We start from the raw sequence: 18847 nt of genomic DNA, 5'->3' as shown, positions 1-18847 counted from the left end.
ACAAGGAAGTCCCTCAGGCTACTGCTCAAGTGGGACCACAGCCCTGGATCATCCAGACTTAAGGAACTAAACTCAGCAGCAGCTGTTGCTTGCGCCTCCACCACACTCTTCTCTGATCTACACTTTTCTTCAGGAATGTGCATGGTTACATCCATTTGAGATGCAGATATGAATGCTGCATTAGCTGCCAGGTCACCTGCTCTCTGACTATCTCCTCACTGCTCACATCCTCACTGGAGCCGGAAGTCTCACCGTGAATATTTGTGTCTATGTATCTCAGGAGAGCTCCTTCCTGCTTAGATAGAAAAGCTTCCTCTGCTTTCTTTCTTTTTCTGAATGCTGCCCCAGAGGGGCGTTTTCTTCTTTCACTCATGACTGCTGGTTTGTGCCAGCTATAGTAGCTCTCAACACTCAGTTGAAGGGGACAAATAAGCAGGCTGGTAGCAGGGCCTGAGTGAGGGAAGATATCAGTGTCTTAAGGGCATAACTGCCTCCTACTACTTCAGTTGACTGCCTGTTCTCCTCAAGTGGGTTCAGGGAAGCAGCAGGAAACAGGAAGCTCCCTGAGAAGCTGGGTTAATCAGTCCAGGCTCCTGGGGGTGCTAGAGAGGTACATAAGAGGCTCCTCCTCCTCTCTCTCCCTGAAGCTCCTGCTGCTTTCTGTTATCTCCTCTTACCTTTTCTCCTGTCTGCCTGTTATGTCTCTTGTGCCCTCCCTCCTCCAGCACAGCACTCCACCATCTCTGTGCATCTAGAGCAGAGAGAATACATATGCACCAGCAGCAGACACAATTTTCTACACTCTGGGACCTAGTGGCACCCTGCCCCTCCCCCAGTCTGGCAACCACCTCAGTTCACCTCATGATAAGGCCTGCCTTGCCTGGGTGGCAAACACAGCCCTGCATTTTATCTGGTGTAGAGAGAGAGGGCAGGCTTAGGAGTCTTAAGCATCAAGTTAGAAACATACAGTAGGCTCCCTGGGCCTGATTCTCTTTTCCATGGAGGCCCTTTCACCCTGTTCTGGCAGTGTAAAGGGGCTCAAAGTGGGTGTTACACTACCAATTTATGATCCCTTTAGGCTGCCAGAGTGCAGTGTACAGGGGCCTCAGTGGAAATAAAAATCAGACCCATTAGGTCTAATCCCAACAGGGTTGACTCAGCCCTTCATCCTTCTGAGACTGACAAATTAAGTCCTAGACAATTTGCTGTGTGTGGGTCTTTCAGACATCACCTTGATAACCAAGGTCCTATGCATGGATATTGCACCTCTGATCTGTCACACTCCACCCAGAGGTGGCTGCATTTCACTGGTGAAACAATTCCTGTTTCCAAGGTGGTTAGAGATCTTTTGGAATGAAAGATCCTCTATAGCTATAGGGCCTCTCATCAAATTGCACAATATTATTGTTTTAACATGTAACTGGGAAAGTTTTGGTGCTGCATATCATCACAAGCCTGCAACTGTTATGCTGGCGGGGCAGGTGCACCGCAGAATCTCCTCATGCTGCTCTGACAAGGCATTATGCTAATGACTCACATCACATCCACTTGTTCTGTTGCTGGTCCTACTGAACAGAGGCATCCAGAGTGTTGCAATAAGTATGGCAATTTGGTAACAAAGTATTCACTAGAGACTACATAAGGCATCATATGGCTACTTTCTTTCCTTCTAAATTTTTGGAGACGTGCAAGGAAGAGCTCTCAGAGTGAACATTAGATGGAGAAACAGAGGCATAGAGAAATTAAAGCAAACATTTTCAAATGTCGGTAACTCAATAGTTAGGCATCTGAATCCATATTCAGGTCACTTGCTAAGTGACCAGATTTTTAGAGGTACTGAGAATCCTTTGGGCCTGTCTCCATTGCTTCTGGGAGCAAGCCACCCAGCCCAGGTCCACAGACTTGTGTTATCAAGGCTCGTGCTAGTGCTCTATAAATACCTGTGTGGACGTGGAGGCTTGGCCTGGAATTCAGGCCCTGAAGCCTGAGGAGAGGGTGAGGGATGTGGGCTCAAGAGCCTGACCTGCAACATCAAAGCAATGTCTGCACAGCTATGTCTAGAGCACACTAGTGAGTGTGTGGACATGAGCTGTGAGGCTCACTCCCAGACGTAGTGCAGACATGCCCCTAGTCCTCATTGAACTGCCTGTTGTTTGTGGGAGCCCCAGGTCTCTAAAAATCAGGCCACTAAGTAAATACCATACTCCAGCTGCCCAAGTTTAACATTTTTTGGCTGAAGTGACTTGCCCAAGGTGTCACAAGCTAGTGGCAGAATCCAAAATGGCATTAAGGTCCATTTACAGCCACTCCCCGCTCTCCCCAGCTGACAAACACCGCCTACAAAATTATGTATTTAATTTTGTCTGAGGGAAGGAATAGGGCGAGAGCTTTAAGTAATATTGTACCTGATTAAAAAAATAAACCCCAGGCCCCGGAGCCAGGTCTTCATTAAGCTAATAATTAAATCAAGGCCATAGGCCTCAATCATACTAACATATAGAAAGTAAGAAAATAATCATGAATAATTATTACTAACACACCTGAGGCTAACTCTCTGATTTTATTATACACAAACCATGAATAATGCTGCTAAAAGGGGTTAAAACTGACATAAAGTCCCTTAAATAAACAATCCATCACTGCTGGAATATACTAACAGCTTCTAGTTCATTATAGTTCATTAAGTTGCTCGTGTAAGCATAAAATATAACTCATGATAATTTGGCCAAAGGTACAAACAATATGTATTTTTGGACACAAGTTCCTCAAAAAGCTTAGCGACGTGTAACAGCTTAACTGCAAGTAAGGGAAAACCGAGGTGTCAATGTCCTGACAATTACAAGAACTTTCCATGAGGAAGTAGAAAAGAACAGGCTTGCAATTTTTAGCTCACTTATAATATATAAAAATATTAATAGCAATTGTTTTCAGAAGATGTCATGTATTAGCCAAATAAGGTAATGACGAATGTATAAGTTCATATAATAATTTGCGGTTTTAAGCTTTATAAGCACAGGTATCACTGCTGTACGGGAGAGCGACTTACCCCTTGCTAGGGGATTTGTCGTCTCTCCGTGTGTACACATGTATCTCTGATTAATCAATAAAAAAGAGCCTCAGGCTGTCTGATCAACTCAACACGGTGGTGGTCATTTCCACGACATACCTTCCCGTTAACCAGGGCTTCTTTTTCAGAAAAGAGAGCCACAGTTATTTACTTGGGCAGTTTTAATCAACTGGCATAGGGACTAATAGAATGTCCTAAACCCTAGGCTCCCAGAACAATCAAAAAAGTGCTTTGAATTAAGCATGCAATAGACCCTGTCCATTCCATATGAATGACCCATTGCAAATAACTGAATTTTGCTAACTAGGGAATAATTCAATTAACGCAATTTAAAATGTGAAGATAATATACCAGAAAATGTTAATACGTAGTGTAGGTTAGCTTTATTTATTCATAATCTACTAGTACATACTTTATGGTGCATTTACTGTATTAAATTAGTAATTCAAACCCTTACTGCAGCCACTCAGTTACCATTCCTTTGAAGAGTGTGCAGAGGCTATTGCTTTTTGGGGGGCGAGGGATCCTAAATGTGTATATTAATGAGGCACCATTCCACCCTCTGTCATATTAAGGGTATTTCCAGGCATTCACGATTTTTCCAGGCATCCCGGTTATTCACATTTGCTATCTGGTCACCCTACCTGAGGCTTAAATAGTTCACCTGAACTAAGGCCCAAACGATCCCCTTGCCCAGAAAAAAATAATCTGTTGCTTTGTTTTTGTTCAGTCAACATTTTCTGCATTCTGTGCCCTTGAACTTGTAACTCTCTTCAGGTTCTCCTGTAGTTTCCAGTTTCCCTGGGCCACATCAGACCTTCCATTCCTTGAGTGAGTATAAGCAATTGGTTACGCAGAAGCTTGCTGTACTGTGGTTTGGGTATTTTAGAAGTAGAAATTACTCATGTTTCTTCTGAGGAATTCTCAGTATTTGCAGAGAGCATTAATTTAGAACCTCTCTAATTTATTCCCACAATATTACAGATCTGTCAATCCTTCCCATCTTCTTTAGGGGTTTTCTCCTGCTGTGACTAGAATAACTCAACCACAATGAGTATCAAATTATCTTCATTAGGGATCTGTGTGTACATGTGCATGAGGAGCATGCCTGAGTGAGCCTGTCTGTGGCATGGGTGGATTTATGGGTATTGAACGTATGTGCTCTTGTGGCTAGGAGAAACATGTCCATGAGGGAGGAGAAGGTGAGTTGCACGTGCATGAGAGACAAGTTGCATGTGTGTCAGGAAACTAAAGTGTGTGCATACCTGTGTCTGTATCCATGGCTGTACAGTGTGTGCGCATACGCACAACTGGCATGTATGTATATTTTCACGTTTATGAGCAGTCTGAATTATGAGGTTATTGTGGGAATGCCTAAGGACCAAGCAAGAACAGGGCCCCATTGTGCTAGGCACTGTATAAGCACAGAGTAGGAGACAATCCCTGCCCTGAACAGTTTACAATCTAAACCATCATGACAGACAAAAAGGTAAGGGGATAGAGCATAACACACATGCAAAGTGAACAGCATGATGGTGGCAAATGTCATGTTAGTGCCACAATATTATTGATTTTAATTTGGGGGGGGGGTTGTCACGAGTAAGGTATTAGCTAAATGGAAAGACAAAGGGAGGGAGTGGGGTGAGGAGGACAGGACTGAGGGGAAGAGGATGGGAAGGAAGGTAGGAGAGGCAGTTGTGGAGTGAATGAGTGCAGTATGACAGATGTATGTGTCATCCAGAAAAATAAGACAGAACATTGTCCAGTGTTTTCTCCTCTTCTCTTCGCTTGACTTTTGGTAGGCACAAGGGTTAGAGTGCAGTAGTATGTCAAAGCGGAGATACCTTCAAATTGATAGAACACATGACCAGATCCACATATGCCAGGCACCCAAACAGATACCCACCCGGTCACCCCACCATACAAACATTCACATCTACAAGCACACACGGACAAACACAAAGATGCATACACACCACTGCCACAGCCAGATACACATACTCTTTCTCATATATAAATACCCATGCAGACACACACCCTATAATACAGACAACTCACTCATCATAAACAGAAAACACCCTCTTTTTCAGACATAAAACTTTATCATCAGTAACAGTTTAATAAATGAAGGGAAATTTTGATAGACTCATGAATAACTCTAAGGGCATGGGAAGAGAAAAGAAAATGGGATCAACACAGGTGATCTTCTTGGATAGCTTTCCAGTTTTGTGTGTGAATGAACAAAGGAGTAGACTGGCACTGACCACCAGCTGATGGATGCACATAGCATGGAAATAATTTGTACACTGGGAGGCAAAAATTAGTGGGACAAGTGAACACAACAGATTTCATAGATCTGAATTTTAAATATTTAACACAGACTTATGAAATCTTACATGGAAAAATCACTGGAAATTTGCATAGAAACAAGCACAGCCACGATCACGGAAAAATTGCCAGAGAACTATAAACAAAGCTCAACAGCATCAAGTTTGTGGGATATATTTAGTGCAGGGAATGGCAACCTTTGGCACATGGCCCACCAGGGTAAGTCCCCTGGCGAGCCAGGCTGGTTTGTTTACCTGCAGCAGGTTTGGCCAGTTACGGCTCCCACTGGCCTTGGTTCACTGTCCCAGGCCAATGGCGGTGGCGGGAAGTGGTGGTCAGCATATCTCTCAGCCCAAGATGCTTCCTGCAGCCCCCATTGGCCTGGAGCGGCGAACAGCAGCCAGTGGGAGCCACGATCAGCCGAACCTGTGGATGTGGCAGGTAAACAAACCAGCCCAGCTAACCAGGGGCCTTACCCTGGTGGGCTGCATGCCAAAAATTGCCAGTCTCTGGTCTAGTGGGATGTCCCAGTGATCAATGTGAGATCTGATCAATTCTAACATCTATATCAGGGGTCAGCAACCTTTCAGAGGTGGTGTGCTGAATCTTCATTTATTCACCCTAATTTAACGTTTCGCATACCAGTAATACATTTTAACGTTTTTAGAAGGTCTCTTTCTAGAAGTCTATAATATATAACTAAACTATTGTTGTATGTAAAGTAAATAAGGTTTTTTAAATGTTAAAGAAGCTTCATTTAAAATTAAATTAAAATGCAGAGTCCCCTGAACCGGTGGCCAGGACCCAGGCAGTGTGAGTGCCACTGAAAATCAGCTGTCATGCCATCTTCGGCACATGTGCCATAGGTTGCCTACCCCGATCTATATTAATGCTCTAGAACAGGAGTGGGCAAACTTTTTGGCCCTTGGGCCACATTGGCATTGTGAAACTGTATGGAGGGCTGGGTAGGGAAGATCGTGCCTCCCCAAACAGCCTGGCCCTCGCCCCCTCCCACTTCCCACCCCCGACTGTCCCTCTCAGAACCCCCGACCCATCCAACTCTCCCCAGCTACTTGTGCCCTGACTGCCCCTTCCTCGGACCTCTGCCCCAACCACCCCCCGGGATCCTCCCCATCCAACCTCCCCTGCTCCCTGTTCCCTGACTGCTTCACCCCTTATCCACACCCCTGCCCCCTATCCACACCCCTACCCCCTGCCAGCCCCCCTGGGATGCCCACGCTTATCCAACACCCCCTGATCCCTGTCCCCTGAGTGCTCCCCCCAGAACTTCTGCCCCATCCAACTTCCCCCTGCGCCCTGTCCCCTGACTGCCCCCCGGGATTCCTTGCCCCTTATCCAACTCCCTGCCCCCTTATCATTCTGCTCAGAGTAGCAGAAGCTCACAGTCCCACTGCCCAGCCAGAGCCAGCCATGCCGCCTGTGCTGCCCGGCAGGAGTGGCGGGCCAGAGCACGGGTGGCATGGCACGCTGAGGCTGTGGGGGATGGTGGATAGTGGGGGAGAGGCTGGGGGCTAGCCTCCCCGGCTAGGAGCTCAGGGGCCGGGCAGGACGGTCCCGCAGGCCGGATGTGGCTCGCGGGCCGTAGTTTGCCCACCTCTGCTCTAGAAGAATATGTAGAGAGCATGCTAGTTAAGATACTGTATTTAGGTCTGTAAGATAACTCACTGAGTATCGAGAAATAATACAAAGTGAACTTACAGTGGTTAGAAAAATAGGTAGAGAAGAAGATTACGTTTCCAACCTGAACAAATGTAAGCTATTACATCTGGATAAAGAAAACAAAATAAATTTGAAAAATGGTAATGACAGAATAAACTAAGAAGTGAACTTGGAAAAAAAATTGATTTGGGGGCTGCATATACAGTATCATTCCCATCATCGAATAGAGAAGTGATCATTGCTCTATATATGACATAGATTACATTACACCTAACATACCATATTGATATTCTGGGCACCTCAGTACCAGAAAGAAGTGGACTAATGCTGTCTGACTAATGAAATGGATAGATGGCAAGGATGAAGAGAGAGCAGCACTGCTGGATGTGCCTTTGCCACAGTAGACTGTGGTTGATGCAAGGTGGTTATGCTGAAATGCTAACAACTACAGTACTATCCAACAGACTGAGATATGGCATCCTCCCCTGAGGTAATGCAGAAGGCAATGTTGAAGAGGAAAATCTTCTCTAAGGAAGGTGGTGCTGAGGAGCAGGCAGGTTGGTAGATGAAGTATATGGAAGTTTTTGGCAGCCACTAGACCTGCAGATATTCAAGCAGACTGTCCCAGCCAAAGTGGAACACATACGGGGCTGGTGGTGCATGCAAGGCAGTATTTACAGTCAAAGTAAGTCAACAGGAGAATACGAGAATGAAAGGTGAAATGAAGACCATTGCCTATTGGCAGTACCATCAGGCCTGAGGTTCAAAATATTATGAGAATGAGACATTTCTGCCTAAATTAAATGGGTGGGGAAAAATGAGGCTAGAAAACAAACCTAGGAAATAATGTACATTTGGGGCCTGATCCAAAGCCCATCAAAGTCAATGGGGGCCTGTCCATTGACCTCAGTGGGCTGTGGCCAGGTACCCAACCCATCCCACTTACTCCCACATCTCTCTGAAAAAAAAAAAAATGAAAGGAAAGTCAGCGTTTCTCACCTTACTACCTTGGTGCCATTCCTCATGACCTGCATGTCCACCATGCAGCCACCAGTAACGTAAGCAGCCAGGTTCAGCTCTGAAAACTCAGCCTGCAGTGAAGTGAGAGAACAGAGCGTTATGTGATGACAGAAAACACAAAGAATAAATTGACAGAAATGCAAAACTGTCTTCACATGGAATGTTTCTTTCAAAAGTTTTCCATGAGGCAACTGCAGATCCAATTACTGCTGATTTGCAATGGAAACACTGGAGAAGTATTTATTGCTCCAACACTAATGCTGCATGACTACTCGGGATTAGGTTTATTGCAATAATAAATACTAAAGGAATTAAGAATCATCAGGCCAAAAAACAAAAACAGAGGTAAAGTCATTTGAATATGACTCAAATTCCCACTTGGAAACATTCATTTGGAATTATGTCTGAATCCGCTGTCATGGCACTGGCCAGCTATAAACCTAATGCAAGAGATTTATGCCTCCTTGAACAGCCAAAAACCTCATTATGCTGCAGGAAGGTGACAAACAGGGGAATCTAGCTGAAGTGGCTTAGCTATTAAATGTTTAACTATTTACATGTTTAGTGGAGTTGGGTAGGTTACTAAGTTAATGTTTAATTATTAAAACAATTCAGTGCGTTCTCTTTATAAAGCATAACGCACACTCCTGAAAAGGTTAGCAAAGAATAATTAAGCAATTAGAGGTAAAAGGTGAGTTCCAGGTGACTACGCCTGCTGCATGTCTCAGGTGGATCCCAAGGACTTCAACAGTCTCATATATGTAATAATCCCCTAGAAATGCATTTGATTGAGGGCCTGGTTGCCAATGTGAAATATAATGAAGAAAGGAGTGCAAATTAGACTTGCAGATGTATTTAGCATTATAAGCGGAAGTAGGATATCAATATTAGCCAGTCAGGATATTCAAAATTTCTAAAGATCTTCCCTAATTACAGTTTGATGAATAAACTGTAGTGAGGCATAGTATGTCTGTCTAAAGTGCCTGTTACCATAGCTTTCAAAGTCCTGATTCTGCAACAAGATACATGCAGGTAAACCTCTATACCCATATAAAGCCCTATTAAATCAACAGGGTGCCATGGGGATGCAGGAGTCTCTCTCATTCTGTATCTCACTGCAGTAACAAGGCCTACATTTGGATGTGGAAAATTGATCTTCTCACTTGAATCATTACAAGGGAAAAAGGGGCCACATCTTTTAATTTCAGATGTGGCTTTTCATTACAGATTTTTTAAAAAGCAATTGGGCAATATTGTCCTTTAACTAGTTCTCTAACTAGTTCAGACTGGCTTCTATCTAATTTCATAGCTATGCAGTGTTGCCAACTCTCACCATTTCATCATGAGTCATACAATAAATTAGTGTTTTTCTTAAAGGCCCAGTAACTGAAATCAAGAGATTGTATGAGAATCAGAGAATCATAGAATATCAGGGTTGGAAGTGACCTCAGGAGGTCATCTAGACCAACCCCCTGCTCAAAGCAGGACCAATCCCCAACTAAATCATCAATATGTCAAATTTCATTTTAAAAAGTGTTTCAAACTCTCATAGTTGCACAGAAAAGCTTGAAAATAAGAAGTTGAGTGCACCCTAAATGTTCAGAAACCTGAAGGCAAATTAGAATAACCCCACTATGATGGAGTCAGGCCCTGGGCTTATTGGTGATTTTTCCTAGTGGTTAGGATGCCGGGCCTCAATATTCCTCCCAGCCAGCTGCAGTGCTTCTTGCCTGCGACTATAGCACTGCGAATTGGTGGCCGGGTCACTGATTAATAATCATCCCCTTCCAGGAAAGCAGAGTCCATTGGAATATATAGGGTCCCATGTCTTCACAAAGGGAAGGTCTTCAGCCCTCTCCTGCAGATGGCTCGCCCTTGTCCGGAGGCTCTCCACTTCACTATCCCTTCCTGACAGCAGAGACAAGGGATGGAAGAGAGGCAACAATATCAAGCACACTGGAGTGCTTTCAGGCTGCTTCCCTGGGCCCCTGGCCTCCTTCCAACATCTCAAAGTCTAACATAACATAGTAACAACAACAAAAAAGAATAACAAAACTTTCAGAATAGCTGGGCTCAGTGCTAGCCCCTTCCTTGCAGCGATGGCATCTATAGCAGCTTTGCTCAGGAGCTGTCAGACCAGGTCTGTCCCTGTACCCTGTCAACTCAGCTGGGGGCAGTCTGGCTCCTTTTTAAGTTCCTGCTCCAGTTGGAGCAGGCTCTGTAGCTGTAGGGGGCAGAGTCACCTGGGTCCAGCACTGCTCCTTATCCCCTTCAGTTCTAATGTGGGGTTTATACACCTCATCATGCCCACACTTAAAAAAATAATCTCACCATTTTTTAGGCCTGAGTCTGACTTGTGAGCTTTGAATGCTTGGGATTAGCCATACTGATAAAGCAATTGGCCGGCTACATGTAGTGCCTGTAACATCACATCTACTCTTCAAACATTGTAAGGAAGTCCCTTAAACAACTTTTTCATTGGAATCCTCCCATAACAGAAATTCCCCACAGTCCAAAAGGAACTCTTTGTGCCAAGGAGTTCAAATGGGACCACAAATGCACAAATGAACTACTGACAGCTGTTTGATGATTGGTCATGTTCTCTCCAATATCACAGTTTTACCTACCCATCACCAAGCCAGTGTTCTGATCTGTATAAGATCTAAGTTTGTCTATCTCTATTGAGTTGACTAAAGCAAGAGAGTTCACCCCTCCCAGAGTCATTGTTTCATGTTATTGCAGACTCTGTCAGACATTGCTGCATCAGTTAGACACAGCTTACATTTGGAGGGTTAACTTGGCAACCATTAGTGGGCCAGAGACTTACTTTTAAAAAGTGCTTATATCCTGCACAGTCTGAACATATCCTATGGACTATGTGTCACTCTGGAGGCTATCCTACTCTCACTCATGCAGTTTTTACTCAGACCTTCAACTTTCATGGAAATTTTGCCTGAGTGAGAAAATGTAGAATTGGACCATATGATGTCACCAAAACTCCCTGATGTGTGTAAATAGCCCTATCCATATAAGGTATTTTTAGAGTGCCCAACACTGACCTATCCAAGCATGCATTCTCACTTTATCACCTTTTTCTGGCATCAGTTTTCTGCCTTACTCTGCTAAGTTAACAGCCATTGCCTCTTTCACCTAGGTAGTTTGTGCTATCAGACAGGCTAACATTTGGAAGAAGGCTGAACCTTCAGCAAGAATTGTTTCCCTGTTGATTTCTCATCAGGCCCTGTATTTTTTTGCTCTGTGGCTTTTTTAGGCCTGACAACTTCCTTGGCTGGAAGCTCATGGTTTGATGCCTTTATGAACCTGTGCTCACCTTGCAGACAAAAGCAGTCTTTGAAAGCAGTCAGTGCAGAGAGAGAGAGAGAGGGAGACTGATAGATAACTGTGCATCAGAGGGGAAGGGTCTGATGGTCCTTTCCTTGACACATCATGTAGTCATTTATACCTGTGCTAAGTGGATGTAGATGATACCATTCTAATCTGGTGATGTTTTACACTCACTTTGCACTTCTAGTTAACATAGAATCAGGTCCAGGTCCAGTGAGCTCCCAGCCATATCAATAGACTTGGGACAGCAGAACTTGAACTAGTGCTCTGTCTAAAACAGCTGCAGAACAGTGCTTTGAAGTTACAGCTCAGGCTGGAGCTCGGACTCTGAAGCCTATCCCCTCCCTAGGCTTCAGAGCCTGAGCCCCCACTTCAAAGTGTACCCTACACTCCTTTTTTAAAGAATACTTGAGGGAGCCTTGCTAGCCCCAAGTGTGTCAACCCATGCTGGAAGGCTGGCTCCCATTGATCGCATAGCCACACCCTTTGTAACTCTGGGGGTCCCAGAATTTAGCAGACTCACATTTACATTTTGAGGTTAAATGACGAAAGACATTTTTCACAAAAAGTATTTAAGTGTTTTAACTCCTCCCTCGGCCCACCCCCCACCAAACTTCCCAAACCTTCCTCAAACTTCAGAACTTTTTATGAAACCTCCAACTTCTCTGGATTCTTTCCATCCCAATCTTTGCTCTGAATGCTGCCAAAAACTTGACTAAGTTTTAGGTGCCAAAGAAACATTTTGATTAAATATTTTTGAGGGGTTGAGGCATTGTTTATATATTTGCCACAGAACAAAGCAGAAAATTACTCATAATTTAAAAGCATAAAATGAATTGTAAATGTAAATTAATTAGTTTTTGCCAATACCAATTCTTGATACTGTGATGTTGGAGACTTGGGCATAGGCCTGGAAAACAAACACAGTTTTTGCACTGGCACAACTATTTTGGTTAGGGGCATGATTTTTAAAAAACCAAAACAGTGACATCTATATAACCCCTAATGTGGGCACAGCTAGTCCAGTACAAAGGTGCTTATACCGATATAGCTTATTCCCCTTTTTGTATGAGAACAAGCTATGGTAATAGAAGCATATTTATGCCAATATAACTGTCCACACTTGGAGGTTTAAAGCAGTACAACTTGTGTTAAAATCCCTGTCCAAATCTCTCGCTCCTTGAGCTAGAAGGGAGCTAAGGAGCACTTCGGAAGCAGCATGTTCAGCCCCTGAAGAGTAGAGGGGGAATGTATATCTCATACTGTGGCTGTGATTGGCTGCAAAAGGAGTCCTGCTCACCAGCCATTGGTCAGAAAGTTGATGGTGGTGATGCAAAGGTATAAAGGGGCAGGGTGGGGCGGTGGGGTGGGGGAAGATAAAGGGCAGAAGAAAATTCTCAGGTCTCTGACAGGGAAGCAGGCACTACACAGGACACTCTGCCAAAAGAAATTGGCCGCCAGATAGAGAGGAGTAAAGTGATTTCTTTCCCCAAATCAGCATCACTTATTCCATCTTGCAGAACCAGCCAGTGAACAAACAATGGCAATACGAAAAAAAGAAAGCCCAGAAAAGAGATTCCATTCTGTTCCCTAATCAGATACATTTGACTCTAGTTTAATCTCCTGCATGGCAGTGGAGAGGATTGTGATTTTTTTTTTTAAAGCTAGCAGGCTTAGCATGTCCACACAATTCCCAGCACTCCCTGTGTTCTTGGTTTTTGAGCTACTGAACTTTCTAAGCCCTCATCTGCTTTTAATCTAACTAAAAGCTCCTTTTGTTGGTTCCTATTTAAAATAAAAGACAAGGTTACATTAGATTTTTGTATGAGTACACACACACACATTTTTATATTGCTATAACTGCAAATTTCAATGCCATCTTAATTCTGGCGTTGACAGGACACCCCTGTACTGTATCTGCATACAAACATACATGCACTCACACAGATCTTTGAACAGAATCCAGAAATTCCGTAGCAGACCTTTCTAATTCCTCTTCTCTTCGGCTGGTTTTTCACTCCACATGTTTTGATCTTCGCAACCGACGAATACTCTATATGAACCACTTGACACCCTGAGAGGCTGATGCTGGGTATATTAAGTTTTAGGCAGTATTTAGAAGAAGTAGAAGAGGATTTTCATCCTTTCTATTTGCTTTTCTCTTTACTGCCTATCCCTTCCCCTGAGAGGCCTGTCCATCTTTACAGCCTATCACTTCCCCCGAGATGCCTCTCCATCTTCCTAAGGATACCCATTAATTCCCCACTTTTTCTCCTCTTTAAGCCCTTATGTTGCAAGGACCCACCTCTGGCTAGGACACTTTGCCCTTCCCAGCCTTGCTTCCGGAATGAGCCAGTTGTCATCATGCTAAAGTAGTATGGTCTCTCTTAGGGGGTGGAGGCCTAATTTTTAACCCAGTAAATGGGATCTCAATCATTTTGCACTGACATTTCCAACAGTTCTGGTTGATAATTTCCAATTTTTGTAGGTGACAAAGCCAGCACTTTGTAAATATTGATTTGCACTGTGCTAATACTGACATTTACAGAGTTACAGGATTTTAATGACACTGCAGTCCATAGTTCCTGGGCAGGAAGAAGGGCGAACAGGATGTGTGCATGAGTACAGAGAGTGGGAATGGGATGTGTGTTTGATGTATGGGTTGTCCTTCAGGGAAGGAAGGAAGGTGAAGAAGGTGCAGATGGGGAGTGGGACACTGTGTGTCCAATGAGAGGTCTTATGCATGCTGTTTAATGGCACTGAGTCAGTGTGAATGCATGCAGCCTACAGGGAACGCTGAGACCAGGTAGCCACATGCCACTTGGTGCCTGTGCTAAAGGTGAAGTGCCATTCAGTGTTGTCAGCTGTCGGGCTTTTATTGCCAGTCTTGCGATATTTGTTGTTTTTTTTTAAGCCTCAGCTCAGTCATGCCACTATATTAAAATTTCAGATTCAATTAAAAAAAAAAAAAGAACATTTCTAGGCCTGTTGTCACAGCAAATAGCTCAAAAACATGAAACCTAATGGCTCTAAAGAGCAGAAGGCAAATAAAGAACAGTTTCATTGTTTTAAAAACTTCATTATTTTTAGATCAGTCTCAGTTTTCTGGAGGCCTATTGTCATGATTTCTGAATAATAGATTTAGCAATACTGTGACAACCGCCACCTAACTGTAGGTATCCTTATTCAAGAACTGCTCTTCTTGAAATGCTTTCTTTCATAAACATTTTGAGTTCCTTAAAAAAAAACCCAGACAAGAAACAAAACAAATAACTACATGGTTGTTTAATGAGTGCTTAATCCATGTGGCTAGAAAGGATTGTCCATGTGACTACACTTCTTTGGCCTATCAGATTCTTCCTCTCAGAATGCCCGCTCTATGCCGCTAATTAAAATACCAGTTTAGGAATTTAAGTACAATAAAACTGGAGAGATCTTCTGTATTATAACTCTCTTTTGTCTAGATAATTCATGAGCAATTCTTGTCAACATTACCAGCACAGTCATAACCCTATTCTACAAGAGATTTCCAGAAGCATATATAAAGGAGTTCATTGAATAATGATACCCTGAAAATAAACCATGCCATGGGAACGAGTGAATGAGCTGCAAAAGAAGAATGAGTGTTAGAGAGAGAGATAAAGAAAGAAATGATGGGAAAGAGAGGAGATGGGAGAGCAACAGGACTGACCTTTATTAATTTACATGAGCCTTCTGGCCTGAGCAGTTCTCTCCTTAACCCTTTCTGTCCCTGCATAGAGTCATTAGCTGACATAAGGGCTGAAGAAGGATGCTCTAGGAAACCTGAAGAAAAACTACCCAAAAGGCAGCAGATTCTGCAAGAGAAAAACTGCACTATCTCTGCTGCTAATCCTCTGTGTTATTCTCTGAAGTGGTGTGGTGCACATGCTGCACCATGCTATTGAGAGGAGGGGACTTTTCTAGAAATCACCAAGTTTCCAGATCACACATTCCTAGGGTGACCAGACAGCAAATGTGAAAAATTGGGACGGGGGTGGGGGGTAATAGGAGCCTATATAAGAAAAAGAACCAAAAATTAGGACTGTCCCTATAAAATCAGGACATCTGGTCACCCTACACATTCCTCAGGAAAAAGTGATAAGTAATAATCAAAAAGGACAGAATTATCTGGGCCAGGTTCAGTGACTTTAGATAACAGGGACTTCTAACAGGGGCCCCACTGCATCTTACCAGTTTTATCCACTTCAATATTTTCTCCATCCCCTGAAAATATCCAGAAGTCCTTTATTCTCAGTCCTGTGTCTAGACACAGGCTATGCTGTACCCGCTACTGTATCCAGCTTCATTCCCTTGTGGCCACAGGTCACACTAGTTCTTGAGCAGAGGAGCATGCTCAGCTGGAGGCAGCTTTCTGTAACTGGGCCCTAGTGCCATCAGCACCAGCCCAGGCAGCAGAGCCTCTCCCACAGCTAAGATCAGGTCTGAGATCCTTCCTAAAAACAAGATTAAAAAGGACTTGTGGCCATTGGATTTCATGGGCCCAAAAGGCTAACTCTAGATGGGTGTAATGGAGGAAGGTGGAGAAGCCTGAATAACCTGTGACCTTTAAGAAAAAGCAGCTACACTTCTACCCAATATAACGCTGTCCTTGGGGGTGAAAAAATCTTACTGCATTATTGGTGAAACTGTATTATATCAAACTTGCTTTGATCCGCTGGAGCACACAGTCCCATCCCCCCTGGAGCGCTGCTTTACCATGTTATGTCCGAATTCGTGTTATATCAGGTTGTGTTATATCAAGATAGAAGTGTACTAGCTTTTAACTATAGTGTTTAGTTTGCCTCCATCTACAATGGTTATATTCTCAAAGCTCTCAGAAAGGAAAAAGGATAGTGTGACACTCTTTACCCCAAAGCAACACCCTGGCACCCCCATACTCGCCACTGTCATATAATCATATTATGTTTTGTACAAAATATACCTTGTAAGATATCATTTTAAAAGTCTTAATCTTTTGAACATTAATATCCTCTTAAGTTGTATGTGCTATCGTTGTATGTGAAGTTATGAGGTTTTGCTGTGTGTGTTACTGAAATACGTTGTGAAGTCAGAAATGCTCACAACCAGTCTTTCAAGAGCAACAATGGCACAGCCAGAAAGTGATGATGGCCCATTAAGGGGAATATACACACACACAGGAGGATTACCCAAGGAACTGTATACAATAGAAACCTCTCAGACAGCACATACTCAATGGAGGCTGCTTGACTCATGTCATAGCAAAGGATCTTTCCAGCAAGCTGGAAGAAGCTATAAAAAGGGGAAGTGACATCATCATTTGGCCTCACTCCTCCCACAACTCCACACCTGGAAACGTGTCTAGTGAACAAAGACTGAACTTGGGAGGTGGTTACAGGCTGAAAAGGAGAATTCCTGCTTGTGTATTAAGGAGCTATACCATCAGGGTGAGATATTGCTCAATTTAAATCCTGTCTAGTTCATTGAATTCAGATTGTGATATTACTTGTTAGGTAACCACCTTTTATCTGTATGCTTACTACTTATAATCATTTAAAACCTATCTTTCTGTAGTTAATAAATCTGTTGTATATTTTTTTACCTAAAACAGTGTGTTTTGAAGTGTAAGAGAAATCTGCTCAGGAACAAAGGCTGGTGCATGTCCTCTCCACATTGAGGGAGGGGCGGACTGGGTCATAAACTTACACTGGTCAGGCTTCTGACCAGGTCAAGACGGTACAGCTCTGGGGTCCTAGGCTGGGGGCGGGGGGAAGGGAATTGTTGGTTCATGAGTGGCTGGTGAAAGCATTCTTGTAACTCATATGGGTGAGTCCCTGTCTGTGGATGGCCGTGTGAATGCAGGACCTGGAGGGGTTTGCTTGTCATAGCATCACAGTCTGAGAGGGAGCTCAGGCTGGTAAGACAGAGGGCTGAGTGGTACCCCAGTTCCAGATTGCACCCCGGGGAACTCATCACAGATAGAAACTTAAAAAACAAAACAAAAACAAAAACAAAACAGATTCTCCTTTGCATTTCTATGTCCCAAGGATTAGGATGATCAGTAGCTATACAATTCACAGAAACCCAAAATAATATGATATGCCACATCTTCCCCATGAGGCTGAGCTCCACAGTGTTCAAGCACCTGCTGGATTGAGATGAAAGAGAGCGAGATATTATAATCCATTTGGGGACTCCTTCATGGCAGTTCTAGCCTAGCTTCCTTCAGGGGGGAAGGAGCACCCAGCTTTTTGTTATTTATAAAAGATTTTTTTCTAGAACTCCGTGAGAATGCACACCCTAAGGGCTCAAGAACAGAAGGCAAATCAAAGGAACCCAACAAAAAATCTCATTTGTTTTGGAGACCGACTCATGATTTTCAAGTGCTTGGAATTGGCAATACTGAATCTGAGGTCTTGAATTTTTAGATAGATAAATTCTCAGAGATTAGATGGTTTAGGGCCCTGGAAATATGATAAACCAAGACTTCCACCTGTTGGTAAGTGCTTCCAAGTGCGATTCAGCTTGATAGTGACTGAATGACATTGTCACAAAAGGACTCTTGGGAGAAAAATATCCACATAACATAAAGCACAACCATAATTGACTCCCTTGTTGGCAGAAAGGACAAGGATTAAGTCCCCAGTTCAGCAAAGCACTTAAGGACGAGCTACACTTTAAGCACATGCTTAAGTCTCACTGAAGCCAATTTAATTACTTTGCTGAATAGAGATGGGAATACTCATGTACTTACAGATAAGCACGTGCTTAAGTGCTTTACTGAATGGAGGCCTAAATGAACATGGAGACTGAATTACTCTCACTGTGTTAGGTGAGGTCTTTCAGGATTAGGCTTGAGGTACATTGATGGAGCAATGTTGGGAAGCTTGCAAAACTGCTGTCTGTGTTGTGCCTGGTTTTTGGCTAAAGAGACAATTTAAGACTCTATGGCTGTCAATCTGGCCCCTTTGGCCAACACTAAATTCACTAAAAATGCTAAAGAAAAAGATTTAATGTACCCTTGGATGAAAGAAGCTTTAGAGATTCAAATACAGAGATAAAAACTGTGGCTTCCAGTGCTCTGGCTTAATTCCCTCACTGATTGCTCCAACATCCAAGAAGAGAAAGGAGTCTTTAGAAACAGATGTTACATTGGAAGAGCTAAAATTCCTAAATATTACTAGTAAGAGAGCATTACATTTGGGTAATGGAACTGCATGCACGGGGAGAAGTTTCTGGCAATGCTGAACTTTTCCAGATGCACTTGGAACATAAATGCCCCCAGTCCTCACATAATAACAGTTCTTCTGTATCACTGCCCTGCTTTGGGTCAGGTTTGGAATCCTCACTGTCGCTGATGATCTTTGGTCCTGGCTCTTTCACTGTTCCAGCTCTCTTTCTTTTCTC

At 43.4% G+C, this 18847-nt stretch overlaps 1 protein-coding gene across 2 annotated transcripts in view; it reads right to left on the bottom strand.

The window, feature by feature from the left end:
• SYN3 (synapsin III) overlaps positions 1 to 18847 on the bottom strand; it is a 291194-nt gene that overhangs the window by 216987 nt on the left and 55360 nt on the right. For both annotated transcript variants that reach the window (XM_050926612.1, XM_050926622.1), the window contains exon 4: positions 8075 to 8166. In XM_050926612.1, the coding sequence (XP_050782569.1) occupies positions 8075 to 8166 (92 nt within the window). The remainder of the gene's footprint in view (positions 1 to 8074; positions 8167 to 18847) is intronic.

The sequence above is a fragment of the Gopherus flavomarginatus genome, chromosome 1 (assembly GCF_025201925.1).
Source record: "Gopherus flavomarginatus isolate rGopFla2 chromosome 1, rGopFla2.mat.asm, whole genome shotgun sequence".
Lineage (NCBI taxonomy): Eukaryota > Metazoa > Chordata > Testudines > Testudinidae > Gopherus > Gopherus flavomarginatus.
The sequence above is the reverse complement of the archived record's forward strand: the minus strand, read 5'-3'. Positions and strand labels throughout refer to the sequence as shown.